A 25,601-nucleotide genomic window follows, 5' to 3' on the forward strand; every position below is an offset into this window, starting at 1 on the left:
ATTTGTTTATAAATTATTTACAATTAAAAAAAAAATAATAATGTCAACAAAGGCAAACTTATCATCTAAAAAAAATTTTTATTATGTATAACATACATACAAACATATTTAATAATATACAATAAATTACTGACATTGAAAAATCAATAAAATAATGTATAGCTTCTTTATTTTTTTTTAAATATGTAGATGTTATGGTTTTTTACAATTAAAAATTTATTATTATATATTTTTTTTAATTTGAAATTTTACATTAAATTTTCTTTATTTAAATTTCTATATATTTGTATGTATAAAAAATCGTTTTTATATAAATTATTGCATTCCCATTATTTTTTATTTATAATTCTTTATTATATAAATTTATTTTTGTTTTAAATTACCCTTTCTTCCCTTTATTTATGTTTAAGTTTCTTCTTCTTTTTTTCTAAAACATGCCACAAAAGGGTGTTGTTGTTTTCTTTATGGATTGTTATGTTGTGTGTGTTTTTGTTATGAACATGATTTTTTGTTTGTATGTTTTTTTTGCATTAAATTAGCCCTAAGTATTATTTCATACGATTAATAACTAAATCCGCAACAACCTGCAAACCCTTCTGATAGGGTGATTCGGTCAATTCCTGAGCCAATCGTATCGCCTCAATACAATGTTTCTTGGCCAAAAACCGTGTCTGCTCGAGACCATGTGATTTGTGAACCAATTCAAAGGCACGTTCCACATCACCGGGTTCGCTGAAGCGACGCATAATCATGGGATTCAATTCGGGGTACTGAAATGAAAAATATAAAAAACAATTAATGAATTATTTGAAAAAAAAATAATAATAATAAATGCAACTTGTATTCTCTGAAGAAATAGCATTCGCAGAATATTTTTCATTGGGGACCATGCTTTGAGATAGCCCACCAAAAATTTTATTTTGAAGCTCTTGGCCAAAATTTCAAACATTGACTCTCTCGCAAAAAAGCATATAAGTTTACGTTTCCGAACCGAAGTCTTATTAGAAGGTTTTAGTTTTCTATGTATTATTACATAATCCCCATATAACGTATTTTGAAGTTTGAGAAGGTCCTGGCCAAAAATTACCTCCCAAAAAATGCCTATAAGTTTAATGTTGTTGGTTCCAATTTTGATATGACCTTCATATTAATGTCCCCACCCATTTTATGGTATTTTCAGGGTCATTGTATTTTTTCGAATCGAAATTTGACATTGACGTTATTCGATATTTCAGGTTCTCAATGAGTAAAATACCATATTGAAGCCAATTTATTAGTATAGGTCCATATTTTGGCCTCGCGCCAATTATTAGTTCTGAGAAGGCCTGGCCACAATTTTCAAACGAAAGCGGCTGAAATTTGGTATTTTGGGTTCTCATAGAGCAAATATAATAAAAAAAATATAAATAAAATGGTGCCGTCGAATTTCTAATATTGACTGTAATTTGATATTTCGGGTTCTCAGAGGGCAGACTATTTATATAATCTCCATTTAAGGTCTCGACTCATTTCGATAATTTAAGTTACCACTACAGGTCTATATATACTGACTTAGCTTCCATTTCCAAATTATTGTTGACATTTGAAAGGTTCGGGTCGACATAGGAAGGTCCTATTAGAGATTTTAAAATGAAATTGAAAATTAATCTTTTTATACCCTACTCAACTATGTTGTCAGGGTATTATAGCTTTGTGCAGCCCCAAAGCTATAATACCCTGACAACGCCGTGAAATATGGGTCCCACCTTCAAGTATACTGATCGTCATACCCCAAATAGCTCAAGTTGACATTATATCCAAGAGGAGTGGTTGACCTTTAAATTGATACCAATTATATTGTCGTATGGTCTCCTATGTGGGAGGTGCTTACGTATTCAGATGTTATTAAGTAACCTATTACCACACTAGAGGGCGGAAATATAGCTCTGATCGCTTTGAAAATTTCCACGAGGATCCAGGTATGGTCAAGGATAACTCCTACAATTGTCGGTGATGATCAGATAATAATATTGGGATGAATTCGACCGAAAACATGTTTTGTGTTTTTTTCGAGTCGATCTGTAGGCCACTATTGAAAGCCGAACATCACAACACAACCCACGGTGAAGGGAATCTGTGCAGAATATTAGTAATATTTGCTGACCTCTAATCGGTCAAGAGTGTGCAAATATCACGAAATATTGCCCCAGCTCAGAAAATAGAACCACAGAAAGTTAGATTTCCATGGATGTTGTGTAGGGTATCATATGGTCGGCCCCGTCCGACTATACTGCTCCGCTCACTGGTTTGTTTTAGAGAGAAAAAAAACCTTTTCGTCGAAATATAGGTCCGAGTCTTGCCATATACCTCATATAAAGAACCCTATCGATTTTCAGTTTTTTTTTGAGGGTATTGGCAAACATTTTCAAACAAATATGATTGTCAGTCTGGGATTTAAGCCTATAAAGGAGGCTTCTTGCAAAAAATATTCAGCAGAAATCCATGTTTTGGTGCAGTCCTTTTTTAGGGTAGGAGCCATATAACGCCACCACCATTATTTGATATTTTGGACACGTTTTAAAATAGAATTCGGTCTAATTTCATATTTTGGATTCTCAATCTTAAAAAAAATCAAAAATGTTGGTCTGCGTTTTGGTATAGCCTCCCTACTTTAAACGATACCACAAATTTTCGATATTTTTAAGATGTCAGAAACTTATTCAACCGTATTGGCTGTAATTTTTCTTACTAACAACGGACCGTGATCAGTTATATCCTTAATTTTCGTCAGTTTAAGCATTTGAATGCCCACCTAATGTTGGAGGGTATAACAAGTTCGGCCCAACTGAACCTTATAGTTGTTAGGTTCAGTTGGGCCTATATATATATATATAGTTCGCTGGATCTACAATTAAAATTTCTTTAATCCCTTTTTTATGTGTTAAAATGATTTCAAACCGAAATTGGAAAGGGATATATTGGCTGCAATACAAAAGGAAACCATACACAACCATTCAATCTATCTTACGCGCAGCCATTTAAATAGCAATCACATCCAAACTACAAACCATCCAACGAACCAACCCATCTAGCCAGCCAGCTATCCATCCATCTTTCAATAATTACGTGTCCAACATGCACAATTATTATTGGAAAGAAAACATTATTTAATGATTAAGTCATAGACAGTAGCAGCAACAGCACCGCCAAGTGCCAACGACAACAAAGTTGATAAACCATTCAGCCATAAATGGAGGGGAATATCCCTCTCCCTTTTTCGCATTTTTTTCTGCTGATATAAGTTTTCGATATTTTATCAATCAATAAATTGGCAACATTACAAAAATAAATAATTCGCAACTTTTTTGTGCAACAACTATTTTCAGTTTTTTTTCGTTTCGTATCGTATCATTTTATTTTATTTGCACAAAGTTAGGCTTGACACGTATCCGACAAATTGTAATTGAATTCGTAATGAAGAAAATAAGCCACTCTTCTCACACACACATTGCATTTGAATGGGTATATGTGTGTGTGTGCGTTCGTACGTTTTTGTTTACTTGGCATACAAATGTTCTATGCAGTGCACACAAAAAAAAAGCCGGAAAGTAGTTATGTCGACGTATATTTGTCAAATAGAAATGAAAAGAATCCATCATCGTTGCTGTCGTCGTTATCCACGGATCATCCGAAGCTCTGGCATGGCATCATCCAGGAATTCCAGTAACATGGAATGTCAACCACAATTCACTTGATATGGTGGAGGTGGATGAAGGTGGTGTTTGGTGCTGGCATTGTGCACGTGTCATGCATTCATATACAAAGTCTTTCGGTATTGAATGCAAAATGCATAGCTCCTGCCACCATCGTGATCCATCCACCTCCAATCCAATCACATGAAATGCGTCAATTGCTGTTGTTGTTTTGTGTCATTTTGCTAATAGCTCAGCCTTCTGTCTGTAAGTACCTGTTAATACTGTTGACTATCTGTAAATGTAATCGTTTGCTTCCCAATAAAGATGAGACATTGGCATTATACAAACAGCTATGATTGTCGTCTAGAAAAGTGATAAATGTTTAAGCGTTAAAATTGCGGAGATTATGTTATAAAATTTAAAAAATGTTAGGAAGCTTTGATATGTAATCAACCATATTAAGACCTTGAAAGACATGCATTTTGAATTAACAATATGTATTAATTCATTCTAACAGAGATAGGCGATACTAAAATAAAATCTTTATTATGTTTAGTATAAACAAATTCACAATTCAGGGGTTTACAGTAAATATTTGCTCTAATGGGGAGTTAATAATAATTTTGACACTTGGTATGAGAGATTGGTTACCAGAAGGAGTGGTTCGATAGACACCCTAGACCTATGTTTATGTGAGGGACAATTTTCTGAAAAAAATTACCCATTGTGAGAAAAATAGAAAGTCCGCTTTGGACTTATTCTAAAATGGATAAAAAACATAAACAACAATCCTTCTCAGATAAATCTGCAGAAAACCTGGACACTAAAGGGTTATACAGGTGGAAATGTTGTAAATGTTTGGGAAATAAAATATATTAAAAATTTCGTTACGTTAGGTCGAACTCTTTGTACCCTCCACCATTCAAAATATATAAACCCCATCGGGGTTTAGAAGCTTGCTGCCAAAAGAAAACAATATATCAAATTACAGACTTTCAGATTGGAAAATTGTGCTTTGAACTTTGCCATACCTGATATATTGATAACATTTTGTAGGAAGATATTCTCCCAAAGTGCCGAAACTTACCAAAAATAGTCAAACCAAAAATATTTTTGGTAGGACGATTTTCTATCCAATAGAAATAAATACCTTAGCTTGATCTATGTAAGGTGCAACATTTGGATAAAATTGGTTATCCCGATCGCTTAATAAGAGATTTACAAGTGTTCAAGATTTTGACCATTTGTGAAGGAAGTACTAGAAGGAGTGGACCTATATTTGACATCAAATCGGAAATTTCCGATTCAATCATTGTTTTTGGATTAACAAATTTTAAAAATGTTGACCCCTTGGGAAGGGTGTGGGGGTACCAGATGGAGTGGACCGATGAGTCCCATCTTTGGATTCGATCAGTGCTAGGTAAAAATATAACGATGAGAAAAGTTTACATGAAATGTGGCTATTCCGTTCGATTTATATTAGATTTACACATTTTGAAAATGTTGCAATGACACTAGAAGAAGAGGACCGATAAATTCCATTTCCTAAAAATATACAGGTATGGTTAATATGTTATGTTGTGCCAAATTTGGTTCGCATGATATTAATATTGGATTTATAAATATGGGCAATTTTTACCCCTTATGGGGGAGGTACCAGAAGAGGTGGACAATTTCGGACTTGATCTACGCTTATATGTTTTGCAAAGTATGGTTCAAAATCGGATAGTCAGTTTGCATAAATTTATAGAATTAATGTCTAAGCACAATTTTGAGCGATATTCCCTATATTTGAACTTGTACTTAGTTTGCTAGAAATATTACGATGTGCAAAGTTTGAATGAAATCGGCTACTACCTTTGAGAATTATCGTGCGTACAAGTCGACCAGACACACGGAAGGACGAATTTAATCCAAAGACTGCGACTAAAAACAATATTTCGATGAGCACATGTTTGCCATAGCAAAGAGGTCCTCTAATATTTCCCAAAAAGTAAAAATTTCCTTCGAAGACTCTTTAAATAAACATTACTCAGGAGACGTATTGCATTTATTAAAACAACATATATCACTTGTGCGTTGATTAAATCAACAATATTTTCGAAAATAGCAGAAGACATTGACTCCCCTAATATTGTACAATTAATGTCAATATATATATATATATATACGCTATAGTTTATCGATTAAAATCTAATCAAGTATTTATTATTATTTTGGGAAACAAATCACATTTTACCAAAAAACTGTATGGCAATTTTCAGTCAAAATACAATAATCTTTAATGTGATTCTTTCATGTTTATATTCAAAACAAGTGAAAAAGCGTTAAGTTCGGCCGGCCCGAACTTTGGATACCCTCCACCATAGATATACTGACAGGTACTTGAAATGAAAATATATGGAATGTAAACCATAATACAAATTTCAAAATGTATAAATTACCCTCAGCCTTATGGCTAATGAGAGTGTATACACTTTGACACGGTGAAAATGTGCCTCATCGAAATATATTTGTTTTAACACCATGTTTCTTTGGACAAAATCCGTTTCGGGTTATAGTTCATTATCGAACCTTACGTTCTAGTTTTTTTTATCTCGAGGTCCTCCGCAGGTGAAAAGATTACAACAGAGTCTTAGAACCAAACCCAAAACACAGAACAAATCAGATAACGATTTTAATATAAAAATGGGGTTATATGGGGACTAGCCCAAAAAGGTGGGTGAATATTAATCATTTTTGGTGGAGAGATTTGTTACCATATACGACTACAAAATACCAAATTGCAGCGAATTCGATTGAAAAATGCGCTCAAGAACCCCAATATACCGAAAATTGGGGGTACCCTTATATGAGGGCTACCCGAAAAAATGGACCTATGTTCATAATTTTTTGTGGAGAGATTTGGAACTTACTATGAACTCAAAATACTAAATTACAGCCAACTCGGTGTACAAAAATACGATTAAGACCACCAAAATACTGAAAATTAGGAGGTACCGTTTTTTGTAGGGACATTTAGTACCCAATAAGAACCCAATGTACCAAATTTCAGCGAATTCGGCTAAAAACGCGCTCAAGAACCCAAAAATACCGAACTTTGGCGGGTACCCTTATATGGGAGCTATGCACAAACGTGGACCGATATATCCCATCTTCGAGCTTGACCTGCCTGCAGACAAAGGACAACCCTATGCAAAACGGACATGGCTAGATCGTCTTAGAATTTTACTCTGATCAAGAATATATATATACTTTATAGGGTCGGAAATGAATATTTCGATGAGTTACAAATGGAATGACAAAATTAATATACCCTCTATACTATGGTGGAGGGTATAAAAAAATAAAAATGTCTATATTACTGCCCGTTGGCGTATACACAATGACAACAGTTATACGCCAGCGGGAATTTATTAAATACTAATTGAAGATTTGCTTGAATGCATTTCGGATTATAATGAAATTAGGATTTTCTTTTGGGAATAAATGGGAGTATAATAAGACTCCAGAATTTGTCATAGATCATATTTTTTTTTGCGCTTGTTAGGGCGTCATGTTCAGCCCAATCGATCGAGGATTATTTTGTTAAACATGTCATGTGTACCTTTTTCATCTTAAATTTTCTTGAACAGTAAAATAAATGCCACAAGACGATTTTTTAGATATCGAAATATTCTACAAAATTGTCGGTTATGAGATTTCATATAGACCCTTAAATGTAGTATCTCGATATTTGTATGTTTGCATTTTTACGTTTTTACCCTATCAGAAATCCTTCATCTTTATTTTATCGAATATGAAACAAAACAAATCTATAAAATAATAGTACATGGTATTCCCCATTCGAAATTCAGTAACCCGATGTGTGATACATTTGAACGCATTCAAAACAAATTAGTTATTAAATTAAATTTGTGTTAGACCGCAGACTAGGTGCTAGATTCATTAAATGAAATCGTAAACAAGTTTTTATAAAAAAAACTAATATGTTTGTTAATCAATAGAATTTAATTCTATTTATTATGAATGTTTTTAATGGTAATAATGTTTTCAAATCAAATTTACGGATATATAATTATATTAATTTAATAAATAAAATAATATCCACACACAGTGTTTTCTATTAAAAATAACGTATTTAAAACGTTTTCAATATTATGACCCAGCTGGCGAATACATTATGTCAACACTTATACGCCATCGAGTAACAATTAAAAACCAAAGCATTCTTAATTTGTTTTTAAATAATACAACTCATATTTATATACGATATTTATTATTTAAAAACAAATTAAGTATACTATAACATGTTTCTCGTTGTTATTAAATTCAATTTAATTTTCCCACTAATCATAGAAACACAATTTTAATAAGTTTTATTTTATAAACAAAATATAAACCACCCATGGAATACATTCATCAAAATAAACAAATTCAAAAATTTCCCATATTTATGGCCCAATAGACGCATACATTATGTCAATTCTTATACGCCATTGGATATCAATTAAAAACCAATGGAATATTTTATCTAAAATTATTTGAAAACTAATTTAGAATAATTAAATGTGTTTCTCTCTATCATAAAACTAAAAAAAATACATTAAAAATAAATATAAATATAAACATATTATGAAAAAAAAATGAAAAGGAAGACAACATGTACACATGGTATTCCCCATTCAATCGAAAACAAATAACCCGTTGTATGCGACACTTATGGATTTCATTCAACAAAAAAAAAAATAACAAAATTATAAAACTATTTTTGAATTCCAAACTATTACTAAATAATTTTGTTTAAGCCAACCAACAAAAAATAAAAAATTGATATGCAAAAGACATTGCTTGCTGTGGGGGTATAGAAAATGGAAGAAAACATAAAACCCCAATACAAAATTTGAAAACAAAACGAAAATATATGGCAAACAAATGCTACGTAATTGACAAAATATGTGCCGAAATGTGTGTGTATTCCCTGTGAATAAATTTTGAAAATGATTTGCCAGTATTTGCCTATTTTTGCTGTTATGTTAGTTGCTATCTTCAATCTGTCAACACAACAAATAACATAACTATGACAATAATCATGGTAAACTACAAGTAAATAGAGTTGTTATATTTTTTAAGGTTTGAATTTATTGTCGGGCTTTTTTGCTGTTTTGCGGATATGACTTGCATTGCCAATTTAAAAAATTATGCCAAAATTGTCTCAAACGAATTTTTTGAAGGCACTTGTTGTCGTCTTTTGCCTCTTGAATGGATTGTGGATGACACAAGGAAACATAAAAAATATGAAATTATGAAATAATAAAATTGAACTATTAAATATTAAAAAAAAAGTTCGAGTGGATTGTCGATGCATGTGAACCTTTGGCGTATACTTTATGTCAATAATTTGACGACATTCTATATCAAGTAATCGGATTTTTAAATAATTTAGCCAAATTATTGGATTTAACTAGTGTTATGGGCTATTAAAACGATTTTTTGTAGAGAGATGTATTTCACTGATTTTACGAAAAACAAAATATTCTATAAATGCGAATATTGATGACCCTGAGAGCGTATACTTTATGTCAATAGTTATACGCCAGGTTTTGTAACATTTCCTGTGGGGTGTATACATTATGTCAATAGTTATACGCCATGGGGTATGAATGCAAACGAAAGGTATATTAGTAAACTAATAATTTAAATCGGACGCAAATATATGTGGGAGCTATATCTAAATCTGAACCGAGTTTTACGAAACTTAGCAGACATCACTCCAGGTTCATGACATGCCAAATTTTGTGCATAAAATCAGACCAAACTATATATGAGAGCTATATCTAAATCTGGACCGATTTTCACGAAACTTGTCAGACATCACATTAGGGTTAATTCAGTGAGCCATGCCAAATTTCGTGCCTATCAAAAGATATATAGGAACTTTGGTGTACCATTTACATAAAATCAGACGAATCTATCTATGGGAGCTATATCTAAATCTGGACCGATTTTCACGAAACATGGCAGACATCACTTAAGGCTCAATTCAGTACGTAATGCCAAATTTCGTGCAAATCGAAATATATATAGGGACTTTGGTGCACCTTTTACATTAAATTGGTCGCAAATATATGGGAGCTATATTGAAATCTGGACCGATTTTCACGAAATTTGGCCGACATCACTCCAGGTTCAATTCAGTATGCCATGTCAAAATTCGTGCAAATCGAAAGATATATAGGGACTTTGGTACACCATTTACATAAAATCAGACGAAACTATATATGGGAGCTATATCTAAATCAGGGCCGATTTTCATGAAACTTGACAAACATCACATTAGGCTCAATTCAGCGCGTTATGCCAAATTTCGTGCAAATCGGGCATGTGTAAATCGACTCAGAATGTGATTCTATGCATATTCTCAAAAGGAACCATGTGTCTATCTCGTTTCTGTACCACAGTGTGGTGAAGGGTTTAAAAAGGGGTGGAGAACTTCCCCGTAGAATTGTGAAAATATAGGTCCACTCACAACTTAGGAAAAAGGCCTTTCTAAAAACGTGTAAAAGCATGATTTTAGAAAAATATTTTTTTTTTCAAAGACCAACACAAGGCGTGGATTTAAAAAAAAAAATATTTTTCAAGCTCCAACGCAAGGCGTGGATTTAAAAAAATATATTTTTCAAGCTCCAACGCAAGGCGTGGATTTAAAAAAAAAAATATTTTTCAAGCTCCAACGCAAGGCGTGGATTTAAAAAAAAAAATAGTTTTCAAGCTTCAACACAAAAAGCCTGTCTAAAAACGTGTAAAAGCCTGATTTTATAAAAATATTTTTTCAAGGACTGCACGAAACGTGGATTTTTTAAAAACATATATTTCAAACTCGAACATAAGGCCTGGATTTAAAAAAAAAATATTTTTCAAACTCCAACACAAGGCGTGGATTTAAAAAAAATATTTTTCAAGCTCCAACACAAGGCGTGGATTTAAAAAAAAAAATTATTTGTCAAGCTCCAACACAAAAAGCCTGTCTAAAAACGTGTAAAAGCATGATTTTATAAAAATATTTTTTTCAGGGACTGCACGAAGCGTGGATTTTTAAAAAAATATTTTTCAAGCTCCAACATAAGGCGTGGATTTAAAAAAATATTTTTCAAGCTCCAACACAAGGCGTGGATTTAAAGAAACAAAATATTTTTCAGGCTCCAACACAAGGCGTGGATTTAAAAAAAAAATTTTCAAGCTCCAACACAAGACATGGATTTAAAAAAATAAAGCCCCAACACAAGGCATGGATTTAAAAAAAAATAAAGCCCCAACACAAGGCATGGATTTAAAAAAAAAAATATTTTTCCAGGGTCAACACAGGGCGTGGATAAATATTTTTTATGTTCCATACCAGACGTGGATTTTTAAAAAAATATTTTTTAGGGGCTATAGGAGACTTGGAAGGACTATAGAGGGCGTGGAACGCCCATATAAAATGCTATCGAATTGGAGAGTATTAAAAGTTCGCTACGGCCTATCATAACGACTTATGTACCTGTTTTTTTTTTTAATTTCTTCTTTGTAATCAGTCTCGTGCCATAGACAAATAAGGAAGTCTGTTTAAATACATCACATCACATTGAAAATCGTTATAATAAATTAAACAAAAAAGCCCCCTCCTCTTAACTATCATCCATAACCGTCATTATCAAGCAATCACTTAGCCATAAATACAATAGGCCAATGGGACGTGCATAAATTTCTGAATGACTAACTTCGATTAAAATAAACAGTAACTGATGTGTGGAGAAATAATGTAGTTTCTATTTTTTTATCATTTCTTCGACTTACCTTTTCGCAGGCAAATAAAACGGGAGCCGTTGCAAGACCCAATTTTAAATCGGCAGCGGCAGGTTTACCCATTGTCTCGGTCGATGAGACAAAGTCCAACATATCGTCGACAAGTTGGAAAGCCAAACCAATATTGCGACCATATTGGAATGCCAATTCCTTGAGGTTGTCGTCGGCATCGGCAATGACGGCCGTCTGTAATGAAAATAAAAATTGTACAAACGGTTGTTATATCGGTTAATAATTACAAATTTTGAAAACAAAATTGCATGCGTGCATTATTATCAGGTTAAGGTAGAATAAAACAAATGGTATTGTTGTTATTATAATTTTGTTGTAGTTGTTTGTTTTTCTTGTAAATTTCAAATTCTTAATGCTTCATTGGGCATAGCCAATTGTTTTCGATTTTACTTACCGCCTTCAATGTGTTGGCTATCAGTGAAGCCGTTTTCCTGTATGTCTTTGTCAAATAGTGGGCAAAGCGTTCATTTTCGGTTTCCCTTGAACCCAGCTGCATGAATTCGCCTTGTACCAAATCCGTTAAAATCTGCAAGAAGAAGAAGAGGTAAATTTTAATAAAAATAGTCGAAGTACTAAAAAATAAATAAATGGTTCTTTAATATGAAGATGTGGAAGAGAGGTATGAAAAGGCAAGATATACCGACACCAATTGGCAATAATAAAAACATGGATTTTAGTGGACCTCCAAAACATCGGAAATAGTATTTTTAATATATATTTTTGTTATTATTGCCCTCTAACCATGGTGTGGATATGGTTCAGAGGTAACTTGGTGCATAAATACCCACACATTACCACCACCTTGGTACGAACCACACACATAAAAATTTTGGCGGATGACTGACTGAACGTTGCGTTTTAACATTTTTTGGTTTTAATTATTTTTTTCTTATTGTTGTTGTTGCTATTTTTCTGTAATTCGTTTAACAACAACACAAGCCATGTAGTTGTTGTGGCGTGTCATTAATTGTTTAATTAACAACATTACCATGATTTTGTTTAAAGTAGTTAAACAGTTTTTTTTTTCTGCATTGTTTTGTTAAACGAAGTAGAAGTTCGGAACTGCAAACAATTCTATTGTTTGGCAATAAGAATTCATTTAACATGCATACGATTTGTGTGTACGAGTGTGTAAGTTTTTTATTACTTGTTTTTATTACTACTAGGCGAAGTAACATTGAATGAATTCCATAGGCCAAGAAGAAGAAGAAACCTTGAAATTTAATTTGCCTGTTAGAGTTGGGTAAACAAAAACCCTAACATAGAATTATAGCTAAGGGCTGTTTGTAAAAATAACTTCGGGGTTTTTCCTTATTGCATTGTAAGACCTTCTAATCTTTTGAAAAAAAAAAGAATTTGTCAAGGACTATACAAGGCGTGGATTAAAAAAAAAATATTTTTTCAATGACTATAAAAGCCGGGGATTTTTAACAAAATATTTTTTTTTTCAAAAGATATACAAAGAGTGGATTTTTATACCCTTCGCCACACTGTGGTACAGGGTGTTATGTCTTTGTGCATATGTTTGTAACAGGCAAAAGGAAACGATATAGATACATGGTTCCTTTTGAGAATATGCATAGAATCACTTTCTGAGTCGATCCGTCCGTCCATCCGTCTGTAGATGTTAAATTGTAAACAAAGTACAGGTCGCAAGAACGAAACCTATTGAAATTGAAGGAAATCGGTTCAGATTTAGATATAGCTCCCATATATATTTTCGCCCGATTTAAGGTAAATGGGACACCAAAGTCTCTATATATCTTTCGATTTGAACGAAATTTTTTACAGAGTACTGAATTAGGTCCAGAATGACGTGTGTTGAATTTCGAGGAAATCGGTTCAGATTTAGATATAGCTTTCATATATAGCTTTGTCCGATTAGATGTAAATGGTGCACCAAAGTCCCTATATATCTTTCGATTTGCACGAAATTTAGCACAGCATAATGAATTAGGTCTAGAATGATGAGTGTTAAGTTTCCTGAAAATTATATAGTTTTGTCCGATTAAATGTAATTGGTGCGCGAAAGTCCCTATATATCTTTCGCTTTGCGGGAAATTTTGCATAGAGTACTGAATTGAGTCTAGAATGTCGTGTGTCAAGTTTCGAGAAAATCGGTTCAGATTTAGATATAGCTCCCAAATATATATTTTCGTCCGATTTAAGGTAAATGGGGCACCAATGTCCCTATATATCCTTCGATTTGCACAAAGTTTGACATATGGCACTGAAAGAGGTCCAGAATGATGTGTGTTAAATTTAAAGAAATCGGTGCATATTTAGATATAGCTCCCATATATATTTTTTTCCGATTTTATGTAAATGGTGCACCGAAGACCCTATATATATTTGGCCGACCCGAGTTTGGCCGATCGGCACACAATTTTGTACAATGTACTGAACCTATTATAACTTTTCGTGTGTCAAGTTGTCTTGAAATTGGTTCAGATTTACATATAGCTCCTATATACTTTCGTCCGATTTTAAGTAAATGGTGTACTAAAGACCCATAGCTAGGCCGACTGACACAACGTACTGAAATTTTTATTTTTAAAGGATTATAAGATTGAATATTGAACCTTGTGGTCTATGTATAACCAATAAAACTTTTGGCCAATTCACAAAAAAATTTCAATTAAAAATTGTTTAAAAACTCATCCAAAATTTCCTTCCCATTCAAGATAAAATTCAAATGTGTCACTATTCATTTTCACATGACAATCAAGAACACACACACAAATATATTCAATTGTCAATATCAATATTTCACATAAGTTGTGTTTAAATTTTACAATAGACGATTCTAGAATATTCTACGACGAAGGACAAAATCACAAAACTTACTTCAACCCTATTCCCAAAACGTAATATCATCGAACTTTCTACCCTCATCCATATTGACCATAGACAATATAAAAATTTCCAACAAGACGTTGTTTCCCTCTCTCTCCCTTCTTCTTCTCTGGCCATTACAAGGACAAATTAATTAGAAGTAAAACAAGTGCACAGTGAGAGGTCATATTCAAGAAATTTTATTTGGAAATTCAATTTTCAAATCATCAACAAAAAGGCAATTTCTGTTTCAGTTTAGTAATGGAGACCGGATATATTTTTTGCATACGATATGTATATTGAATTGGGGAAGTGTTTGTGTGTGTCAGAGTGTTTGAATTGTTGTTCCAAATGAAAATAATGACTGTTAATTGGCATTGACACTTTTAGTCAATGTTTTTGCCAAAAAAAAATCGACAAATAGACAAACAATGGCATCGACATAGATACTGAGCACACATCCAAGCCCCATTTGCATGCATGCCGTTCAGAATGTGTGTGTGTATGTGTTTATCTCTGAACCTGTTGTCGTCGTTTTGGATAGATAATAGTTTAGGTAAACATCTTTAAAAATTTATTGTGCAAAAAAGATTTGGAATCTTTAAAAATATATCTGCTTGAATTTTGCGAATGAAGTTCGAATGTGTTTATGAATTGATTTTTTAAATGTATATTTTTTAAATGGAAATAAATTAAAAAAACATTTTTTATTGAATTCTACTAGCCAGCACACAAATGAAATTATATAATGTAGGGAATTTCTGATGGAGGGAAATCATTTGAAAAGAATAAGTTAGTTAAGGTTGAGAGGTCCTTTAGCTATTCTATCGAAAACATATCCTCTGATATATCAAACGAAGACTAAAAGTTCCTCTGGGAAAAGACCTATTAAACCACTATACGTAGACCTATTGGTCCTCTATAACAAAACCTCAGAGGTCTTTAGTAGTAGATCGTTTGTATTCCTTAATACGAAGTTTTGGCTTCTACAAGAATGCCTCTTGTTGACCTGGCCTTCTGAAGGAAATCGGACTAAAATCCTATAAGAAAACTTTCTGGTACTTCTAAAAAATTTGGTCTTCTCTGATAGAAAAGAACTTAATGTTCTATAAGAAGGCACCATTCGTGCTTTATAGTCATGACCTTCATGACTGTTCTACGGAAAGAAGACTTTTAGCACTTATATGGGGAAGAAGACCTTCAGCTCTTCATTGCAGAAGAAGACCTTCAGAACTACTATGGAGAAGAAGACCAACTTCTCCTCTAATAGAGGATCAAACCTCCTTTATATAGAACACCAAGAGTGCGTTATATATAAAACCAAAAAATTGTCTTATGGTAGCTCAGAGTTATTTTTATTAATGATTTTAACTCTTCTCATCTACGCCTTGAATGAGCCTTTGAAAAATTATTTATAAGCAATATTTTCCCTTTCTCTTCCTCCCCCTTCTGCAAGGGTCATGAAAGTACAGAAGATATAATAATAGACTTCTCATCCAATGACATCTCCAAACTTTTAGGAAAATACCTTTAGCTCCTCTATGGGAAAAAAGACCTTCAGTACTTCTATGACAAATAAACCCTTTAGCTCTTCTCTGAGAAAGAAGACCTTCTACTCTTCAATGTGGCGTTAGACCCTCAGATCTTCTATGAGGACCTTTATATCATCTATAGACAATATGTTTCAGTTTTTCTTTAAACAACAAGATCTTCCATCATCTTTTCTAGGGAGAAAAAGACCTTGAGCTCTTCTATGGCGAAAAATGCGTTCAGTTTTTCTATGGGCCACAAGTTCTCGAATTTTCTGATGTTCCTGCGATATATTAATATCCTGACTATAGTTGGCTGAGGCTGCCGTATGTAAAAACAAAAAAAAAACAAAATCTTTTAAAGACTCAGAGAAAAACAAACTGAATTTTCATGAAAGAGCAGAGTTATTAAATTGCAAAAGGAGATATCGTAGAAAAGCTGAAGTTTTTCTTTCCATAGAAGTTCTGAAGGTTTATTCTTCATAAAAGAACTTATTTTTACGGAATTTCTTCTTCAAGATGAAAGAACCCAACATTTTCCTCCGCTTTCAGGACTGAAGATTTTCTTTACCATAGAAAGCTGATGTCCTTCCTCTCAAACTGAATTTTCATGAAAGAGCAGAGTTTTTAAATTGCAAAAGGAGATATCGTAGAAAAGCTGAAGTTTTTCTTTCCATAGAAGTTCTGAAGGTTTATTCTTCATAAAAGAACTTATTTTTACGGAATTTCTTCTTCAAGATGAAAGAACCCAACATTTTCCTCCGCTTTCAGGACTGAAGATTTTCTTTACCATAGAAAGCTGATGTCCTTCCTCTCAATATGTTCTTTCATATTGAAATCCTGAAGCAGAAGGTCTTCTTCCAACACAGAAGAGCTAGAGACCTTCTTTTTCCACATCAAATGGATGAAGGTATTCTTTGCCATAGAAGAGCTGTGGGTATTTTGGCCCATAGAAAAGCTGAAGGCCTTCTATGAGGTGTTAAACTCCAGATCTTCTATGATGATCTTCCGCTCGTCTATGGACAAGGTGACCATCAGGTCTTCTTTTAAAAACAAGATATTCTATCATGCCTTCTATGGAGAAGGAGATCTTTAGCTCTTCCATGGCAAAAAAACGCGTTCAGCTTTTTATGGGCCAGAAGTCCTCAGATTTTCTAAGGGTAGAAGTACAGTCAGCTCTTCTTCTCTATTGGAAAAGAAGAAGTTTTTTTAGCACTTCAATGGGGAAGAAGACCCTCAGGCCAGCAAATAGGAAGACACCCTTCGACTCTGAAATATGAGGCTCTTCTTTAATGAAGAAGCCCAGAGTATTCTATGAGAAAGAAGGCTATGAGAAATAAGTCCTCCTCCTCTTCAATGCGAAGATAAAAAACCTTCAGCTCTATGGGAATGAAGTTCTCCAAATCTTCTTTCAGCTTGTCTAATGTGAAAAAAAGCCATCTGCTCCTCATTAGATACGGTTTTATCCCCATATTTTTCTTATCTGAAAGTAGTTCCCAATTTTAAGACACTCTCACACTATATTCAGTATTTGTTTTAACTAAGCATTCCAATGACCCTGAATTTGTGAAGATTTGTCAATTGTGAAGTCGTTGAGGAATTTCGTAGAACTGACAATTTGTCATGCAAACATCGCACAGCTCGTGTTAGATTGACTAAATGGAAGATTTAAGATTATAAGCAGACCTATCATCCCGATGTTGTAGAAAACCAGCAATATTGACAACAACAATTGACATGTGAATGTTTACAGCAACAACAACAAATGCGGAAACTGATTATTAAACACACACGCACCACACTTTCTTGTCAGATAACAGGTAGACATTACGCCAATCAGTTAGCCAGCCAGCTTGGCTGTTTGTCTGACGAATTTACTCATTCATTAACTTCGATGATAGCAGCAGAGGCAGCGACAAGCTCAAGTTTGGCAATACCCTAACCATAAAAATGTTAAAAATACTTTTAATGCCAGGGCGCATGCATACGATTTGAGTATTTTTTATTTGGCATCCATGAAAAGAAATTTACACCCAAAATGCCGTTGGTTGGCTGACTGATTGTTTGGCCCATAACTTGGCTTAGATTATGTAAGCCTTCTTCTCTGAAATTTAAATGTAAAATATTAAAAACGTATTGGCTGACTGCTTCTTCTTCTTCTTTTGCCTTCTTCTCTTCTTCTTTTTCAATAATTTGTTTACTTTGTTGTGTGTTTTGGCTGGGGGATTTCACACCCCGAACTCAGCCATTAAAATAGCATTGATAGTGATTATTAGGGTGGGTCTGATGGTGACAAATTTCATACCAAACCACATAAACTGTTACTGTTGGCTGAAAAGATGCTGCGAATTTTATAAGACAATTTTTGTGGACCTGACCCCACATTTGTTCACAGATTTTAGTTTTAAAAACAAAATTCAAATAACACTTTTGGCACACCCATTTGGTTAACCAAATGCAGAGATAAAAAAATGTTGACCATAACCAAAAAAAACAGCCATTTAAACGGTACAAGTGGTTAAAGAACCTGCTCCGTTACCACAGCGGAATTGTTGGTTGTTTTGTTTACGTGTCTGGCATTTTTTTTTATTAATTTTGTTTTTAATATATCATCGTGTTTCATTCGAACTGACAATCAATAGCAGAGATAATGTGTAACAGAATAACATTCTTGGGGGATTTTTTCTAAAAGGGGAACCTCCTAAAAGGGAGACGAAAAAATGGAGTGACAACAACCCAAGCTAAGACTTTGACAGAAATATACTCAGACATAGAAATATGCCGCAATGGTTGCCTTTTATTATTAAGCTTTTTATTATTTTCTCTGTCACTCCACTTCCATTACACCCTCTTTCCCATTTCATATCTCGAAAATGAAATCCCCTTCATCCTCCACACATAACTTCTTAATGCATCGTGAGAGAATTATTGTGTTTGTGTTCCACTTTCAAGGTTATGCCTAAAAACCACAACATGACGACATGCATGGATTCCGCAAGCAATGAAGTTGTAAACAAACCGAACACAATCCGACCAGCCTACATATCAGATTGTGTGCCTACCTACGCATTAAAGCCACACACAAAAAACTTCTCCGCAAGTTTAGGCCTTTAATGTATGCAGCATAACCTTGCACAAAAAAATATTTTGCAGACGATTTTTAACTTCCTGATTTTACAACATTATTGTTGTTTTGTTTTCTTGTTCTTCTTCTTTTTCACCGATGTTCCATGCGATAAATTAATGTTCTGATTCAGGTTGGCAGAGGAGGCCAGTTGTAAGAAAAAAATTAAAATCCTTTAAAGACTCAGAGAAGAACAAACTGAATTGTCATGGAGGAGCGAAGAGTTGTATTAAATAACAAAAGGAGATATCGCAGAAGAGCTGAGGAGCATAGAACCTCTGAAGGTCTTATGCTTAATAAAAGACCTAAAAGTCTTACTTTTAGGGAATTTCTTCTTCCAGATAGAAGATCCGAAAAACTTCCTCCGCCTGCATGACTGAAGATTTTTTCGCCATAGAAAGGCTGCTGACCTTCCTCACTATAGCAGAGTTCAATATCTGCTTTCATATTGAAATCCTGAAGGTGAAGTTCCTCTCCCACCACAGAAGAGCTAAAGTTCTTATTTTTTCACATCGAATGACTGAAGATTTTCTTTCACCAGAGAAGAACGGAAGGTAATCTTCTCCATGGAAGTGCTGAATGTCTTCTTCGCCATAGAAGAGTTGAAGTTCTTCTTCTTAATAGATGGGTTTAAGGTTTTCTTCCATTGGACTTCTTCTCCAAAGACGAACCGAAGATATTGTTTCCCATAGACTTGCCCAAAGCAGAACTGACAAATTATTTTCCCCATACAAGAGCTGAAGGTCTTCTTCCCATTCTATGTACTGAAGATAGGTCCTCCTGATAGAATATCTGCAGTTTTTCTTCGCCATTAAAGAAGACCTTCTCATAGAGGAGAAGCAGGTCTTCTTTCCCACATTAAACTTTAAGGTCTTCGTCATAGCAGAGCTGATGGCCTTTTTTCAATAGAGGAGCTGATGGTCTTCTTCATAGAGAATCTGTAGGTCTTGTTCTTCTTAGAAGAGCTGAAGATCTTCTTCGCCATAGGAGAACTGAAGACCCTTGTCGTCATAGAACAGACCCTTCTTCGCCACAGAAGAACTGAAGACCCTTGTCGCCATGGAACAGTTGAAGATCTTCTTCGCCATAGAAGAGCTAAACGCCTTCTTGGCCTTAGAAGAGCTGAAGGTCTTCTTCCCCTTAGAAGTGCTGAAAGTAGGTCTTCTTAATATAATATCTGCAGTATTTCTTGTCCATAAAAGTAGACCTTCTCATAGAGGAGCTGAAGGCCTTCTGTTCCACAAAAATTTTTGAAGGTTTTATTTCCCATAGTAGAACTTTTGCATAGAATAATTGAAGGTATCCTTCTCCATAGAACAGCTGAATACCTTATTTTCCATAGAAGATCAGAAGGTTTTCTCCGTCATAGAAAATCTAAGAGTCTTCTTCGTCATAGACGATCTGAAGGTCTTCTTCGCCATAGAAGATCTGAAGGTCTTCTTCGCAATAGAAAAACTTAAGGTCTTCTTCGTCATAGAAGAGCTAAACGTCTTCTTCGCCTTAGAAGATCTGATGGTCTTCATCTCCATAGGCGAGTTGAAGGTCTTCTTCGCCATAGAAGAGCTGAACCCCTTTTTTCTATAGAAGAGCTGAAGGTCTTCTTCTCCATAGAGAAAATGGGTATTTTTGCCTACAGAAAAGCTGAAAGTCTTCTCCTCCATTAAAGAACTTAAGGCCTTCTTCTCCACAGAAGAAGACCTTATTCTCCCTAGAAGAACTAGAAAAGCTGTGGATATTCTTGCTCATATAATAGCTGAAGGTTATTTTATAGGAATAAGACTGCCCTATAGAATACTCGAAGACCGTCACATAGAAGGACCGAACGATATAGCTTAGAAAACGAGAAGATCGTTTTATAGAGAACCATAACATCGTCTTATGGAAGGTCAGAAAATATTTTTATAGATGAAGGTCATATTATTGAGAACATGAGGTCGTCTTATAGAAGACCAGAAGGTTGTCTCATATAGGTCCAGAAGGTCGACTCATAGAGAACGAGGACGTGGTATTGTAGAACACCTGAAAGTAGTCCGATTAGTTCTTTTAACAGAAGACCTAATAGATAATCTTATAGAAGGCCGAACGGATCTTCTTATAAAATGTTTTCCCTTAGAAGACCGAAAAGGTGGAATGGGTCTACTTATGCAAGACCAAATAGATCTGCTTAGGTTTTAGAAGATCGAATAGGTCTACATATAGAAGGCCGTATATGTCATCTCATAGAAGACCCTATAGGTCTTCTCATTGAAGGCCGAATATGTCTTCTCGTAGAAGGCCGTATAGGTCTTCTCATAGAAGGCCGAATAGCTCTTTTCATGAACTACCTTTATGTAGAAGGGCGAATAGGCCATCATATAGAAGACCAAATATGTCATCAGAAAGCCGAATAGGTCTTGTTATAGAAAACCGAATATGGCTTCTTATATTGAAGACCTAATAGGGCTTATTATTGAAGGCAAAAAAAGGTGCAATAGGTTTTCCTATATGAGGTCGAAATGTCTTCTTATAAAAGTCAAATAGGTTTTCTTATAAAAGACTAAATAGGTATTAAAAAATTCCGATAGGTATTCTTATAGAAGACGGTGAAGGTCGGCCGAATAGATATTCTTATAGAAGCTGATCTAATTTATCTTCTTATAGAATCCGTCTTTTCAGTCTTCTATATGAATACCTATTCGTTCATATAGAAGAGCAAATAGGTTTCCACATATAACCGAACAGGACCGAATACATATTCGGCCTTTTATTAATATCGAATAGGAGTAGGTATTTTATAGATGACGGAATATATCTAAAAATCTTATTAGATACCAAATAAACCTATTTATAGAACAAAAATTTATATTTATGTAACGGATGGAATATATAGTTTTAAAGAGGGCCGGATTAGTATTCTAATATGTGACCTATTCAGTATTCGTAATGAACATATTATTTTCTTATAGAACATATTTCTCTATATAGGAAGTTCTTTCATTTTACTTCACATATCTGCAGTATACATACATAAATGATATATTGCATTTTCCGCAATATAATGACACGCATTGCCCCTTCACATCTTCATAATAAAATTTAATTTTAATTATACACTTATAATAACTTTTAATACATATACATATATACAAACTTACCTGACTCATAACTATTGTGACATCATCCGATTTTAGACGAGCAACCATAATTGAAGCCACAGCCAGAATATAATCGCCGGCCATTGTAACCTGATGGTGTTCAAGAATAACAAGAAGAAAAACAATATTCAGAAATTAATTTAAACGGAAATTGAAATACAACTACCACTGCAATAAAATAACTGTAACGAATTGAACTACAATAATTGTAATGATAATAATAATAAAAAGAATTAAATTATCGTCACTTCCATCGGCCAGAAAAAAAAACCACGAACAACAAAAAGGCCATTCATGTTAATCACCAGCAGTTTATCACAGCTATTAATGTGGCCCATAAACATTTATTATTTTTTGAGTTTTTTTCTCATACAATTCTTTTATCTTGATATTAAAAATAAAAAACACACAAGAAAATTACACGTGAGCTATGAAACATGAATACAGAAAGGTGTTTATTATTTTGTAAGTGTTCGCTGGTAAAGTTTTGAGGTATAAAAAATGAAAAAACTAAAAGCTTTACTTTAGGCTTTAGTTTTAAGTTGAAGGTTCTTTTTTGGAGAGATAACAATGCAAATTTTGATATCGCTATGGCAAATAATGCAGCATATATATTGTCTTAATTATTAGCTGTCATACGTTAAGGAATATACTGAGGTATAATTTTTCGTATGGGCCATAAAACTTGTGTTAAATTACAGAATTTAAATGTAATGGCATATATTAAGATTTTTAACAACCATATCTGATTGGTTTTTAATTTTTTTAATTATTTTTGTTATATTAATGAAGGTAAAAACTGTAATAAAATGTAATTTAAAGATCATATCCGTTAGAGAATTCATTCCGTATACGTTAACGACACTTCAGTCCACTATTGCGTGTAATTGATGACGAAATGTATACGTCACAGTGACATACAAACCAAATAACTATATATTACGTTTTTACTTTTTCTATTAAATTATAATTTATAAAAAACCGAATAAATCGTCTTACAGGAGGTAAGACTTCATATGGAAGGACGAATATGGTTTCTTATATAAATTCGACTAGAAATTCTTATATAGAAGGCCAAACAAGGCTTTTTTATATATAGGAGGCCGAATCAGGTTTCTTATAGAAGGCCGAAATTGCATTCTAATTGTAGACCGAACATGCCTTCTTATAGAAAGCCGAATATGGATTCTAATAGAAGATAATATGTATTTTATAATATACGTCGGTGTACTACTGCGTATAATTAATGACAACATGTATACGTCACAGTGGCAGATAGGCACATCAAATAAAAAAGTTCAACTTTTTTACTAAGTGCCGTAGAAGTCCGAATAGAGTTTCTTATAGAAGTTCGAATAAGGCTTCTTACAGAAGAACGAACATGGTTTCTTATAGAAGTCCTATTAGGGATTCAAATAAGGATTTATATATATATATATATATATACGGCCAAATAAGGTATTTTATAATGCCCAAACAGCATACTTAATGTAGACCGAACATACCTTCTTATAGAATACCGAATAGCAGTTCACATCCATTTTAAAAGTGTTCTACTGCGTATAATTAATGACGAAATGTATATGTCACAGTGGCAGATATAGACATATCAAATAAAATAGTTCAAAATTTTGACCAAGTGTCGTAGAAGTCCGAATTAGGCTTTTTACAGAAGGACGAATATGATTTATTAGAAAAGTCCGAATAGAAATCCGTATATAGAAGTGAAAATAGAGCTTCTTATATATAGATGGCCGAATAGGTTTTTTATAGAAGGCCGAATAACTATTCTTATTGTAGACCGAACAGGCGTTCTTATAGAAAGCCGAATTACGATTCGCATAGAAGATAATATGCTTTTTGAAATATATGTAGATGTTTTACTACGTATAACTTATGACGTAATGTATACGTCACAGTGGCAGATGAACATATATAAAATAGTTCAAGATCTTTTACCCATTATATTTTTGTTGCAGTTTTAATTTAATATTTCAAATTAATTGCTTGGATGGCTTAGTATGGAATGTCTTTCAACAGTTTGTAGGTGTCTTGGCACTGCTTATTGTACATAAATTCCTGAGAGAATTGTCAACCTCTTCAAGAGACGGATGTAGTCGAATTCAAGGAAAACATATGGAGCAGATGTTGCAAACTGTCGAACTAACGCCATCAATATAAGTTTGCATATTGGAAAAAATTTGCACCGAATGTCGGATACGATGACTAAAAATCCCAATGTTTAGGTCCACTAGCGAGAATTAAATGTCTGAGTTAAACACCATATGTACATGTTTAACTTCCTACCAGTAGGTCTACTAGACGAATTGTTAAATATTAGGTTGGGGAAAATGAAATTCATTATTTTATGTGAACTATAGGACTTTATTTAACAAGCTACGGAATGTCCGATTTGGGCCAAATGGCCACCGTTTTGTTGTATGATTTGTTGCCATTTTAAAGGCAACTTCATAATGTCTCTCTCATAGAAGTCATGCTCTCTATTTGCAAAAAAAACTCTAGTATTCAATTTTCACAATCCTCCCTATATACCAATTTTTTATCATTAAAGAAATTTTGCAATGGAAGAAAAATATTATAATCGCTTGGTGCCCAGTCCGGAAGTTTTTGGCGAGTCATTGTAGATGTGTGTGTCCTAGCGATGTTACCGTCAACTTCGATAATTTCTCCAACTTTATCGACATTTTCGACGAACGGCCTAATGGATTTCCTTATCCTCAACCTATTATTACTATAGACAAGTTGGAAGAACTGAAACAACTTGCATCTGAGATTAATGATAAAAAATAAATTCGGAACTGAACCGGATTATTCTAAAGGAAGTGGATGGCATCAAACGGGATTATATGGAATTATATTTTCTAATCTTCTCCAAGAACTCAAGAATGTATGATTTTGCACTGGAGGGAATCTACAATGAAGCCAACTATGTAATTAGCCGATGTGACGACGCGAGAAATGATTTGCCTGTCTAAAAACATTGAAATGGGAACATCGTACATGTAACTAATTCCATTGCTTCCAAAAGATGCAGATGTGGTGCTCTCTGAAGATATATTCTTCAAATTAAATACAATGCTCCAAATATATATCGATATAAGGAAGATGAAGAATGTAGTGGAAACCTTTGAATATTTTTTTGCCACCGTCAAGCCCTCACTATGGAGAGAATTTATTTACAAAACACAAATGTGGTGACAGTCCACTGGTGCTGGTCAGTAAAAGGTTAGGGGTAGAAAGACCACTGGAGAATGGTTGGAAAATTCGTGGATTAAAACCAGAAGTCTATGAAAAGTAATGACAAAAAGAACTCCTGCAGTTTGGCGTAGCAGAGTCTATGAACCAGCTTAAGAAAAAGGAAGATGCCGGAACGGAACAGAAACAAGAAGTCAATATCCAGAATGTAGAATAACATGATTCTTACATC

The 25,601-nt window shown here is 33.8% G+C and overlaps 1 protein-coding gene across 1 annotated transcript in view; it reads right to left on the bottom strand.

Annotated features, from left to right (window-relative positions):
• Positions 1-500: 500 nt before the first annotated feature.
• Positions 501-25,601, bottom strand: part of LOC133331935 (all trans-polyprenyl-diphosphate synthase PDSS1-like) — a 30,446-nt gene continuing 5,345 nt past the window's right edge. Inside the window, exons 4-7 of the mRNA XM_061540323.1 lie at positions 22,154-22,243; positions 11,926-12,057; positions 11,511-11,705; positions 501-770 (exon numbers count right to left, since the gene is read on the bottom strand). Of these exons, the coding sequence (XP_061396307.1) occupies positions 549-770; positions 11,511-11,705; positions 11,926-12,057; positions 22,154-22,243 (639 nt within the window). The 3' untranslated portion in view covers positions 501-548. The remainder of the gene's footprint in view (positions 771-11,510; positions 11,706-11,925; positions 12,058-22,153; positions 22,244-25,601) is intronic.

The sequence above is a fragment of the Musca vetustissima genome, unplaced genomic scaffold (genome assembly GCF_032173495.1).
Source record: "Musca vetustissima isolate MV318-11 ecotype Yass unplaced genomic scaffold, APGP_CSIRO_Mvet_v1 utg87010, whole genome shotgun sequence".
Classification (NCBI taxonomy): Eukaryota; Metazoa; Arthropoda; class Insecta; order Diptera; family Muscidae; genus Musca; species Musca vetustissima.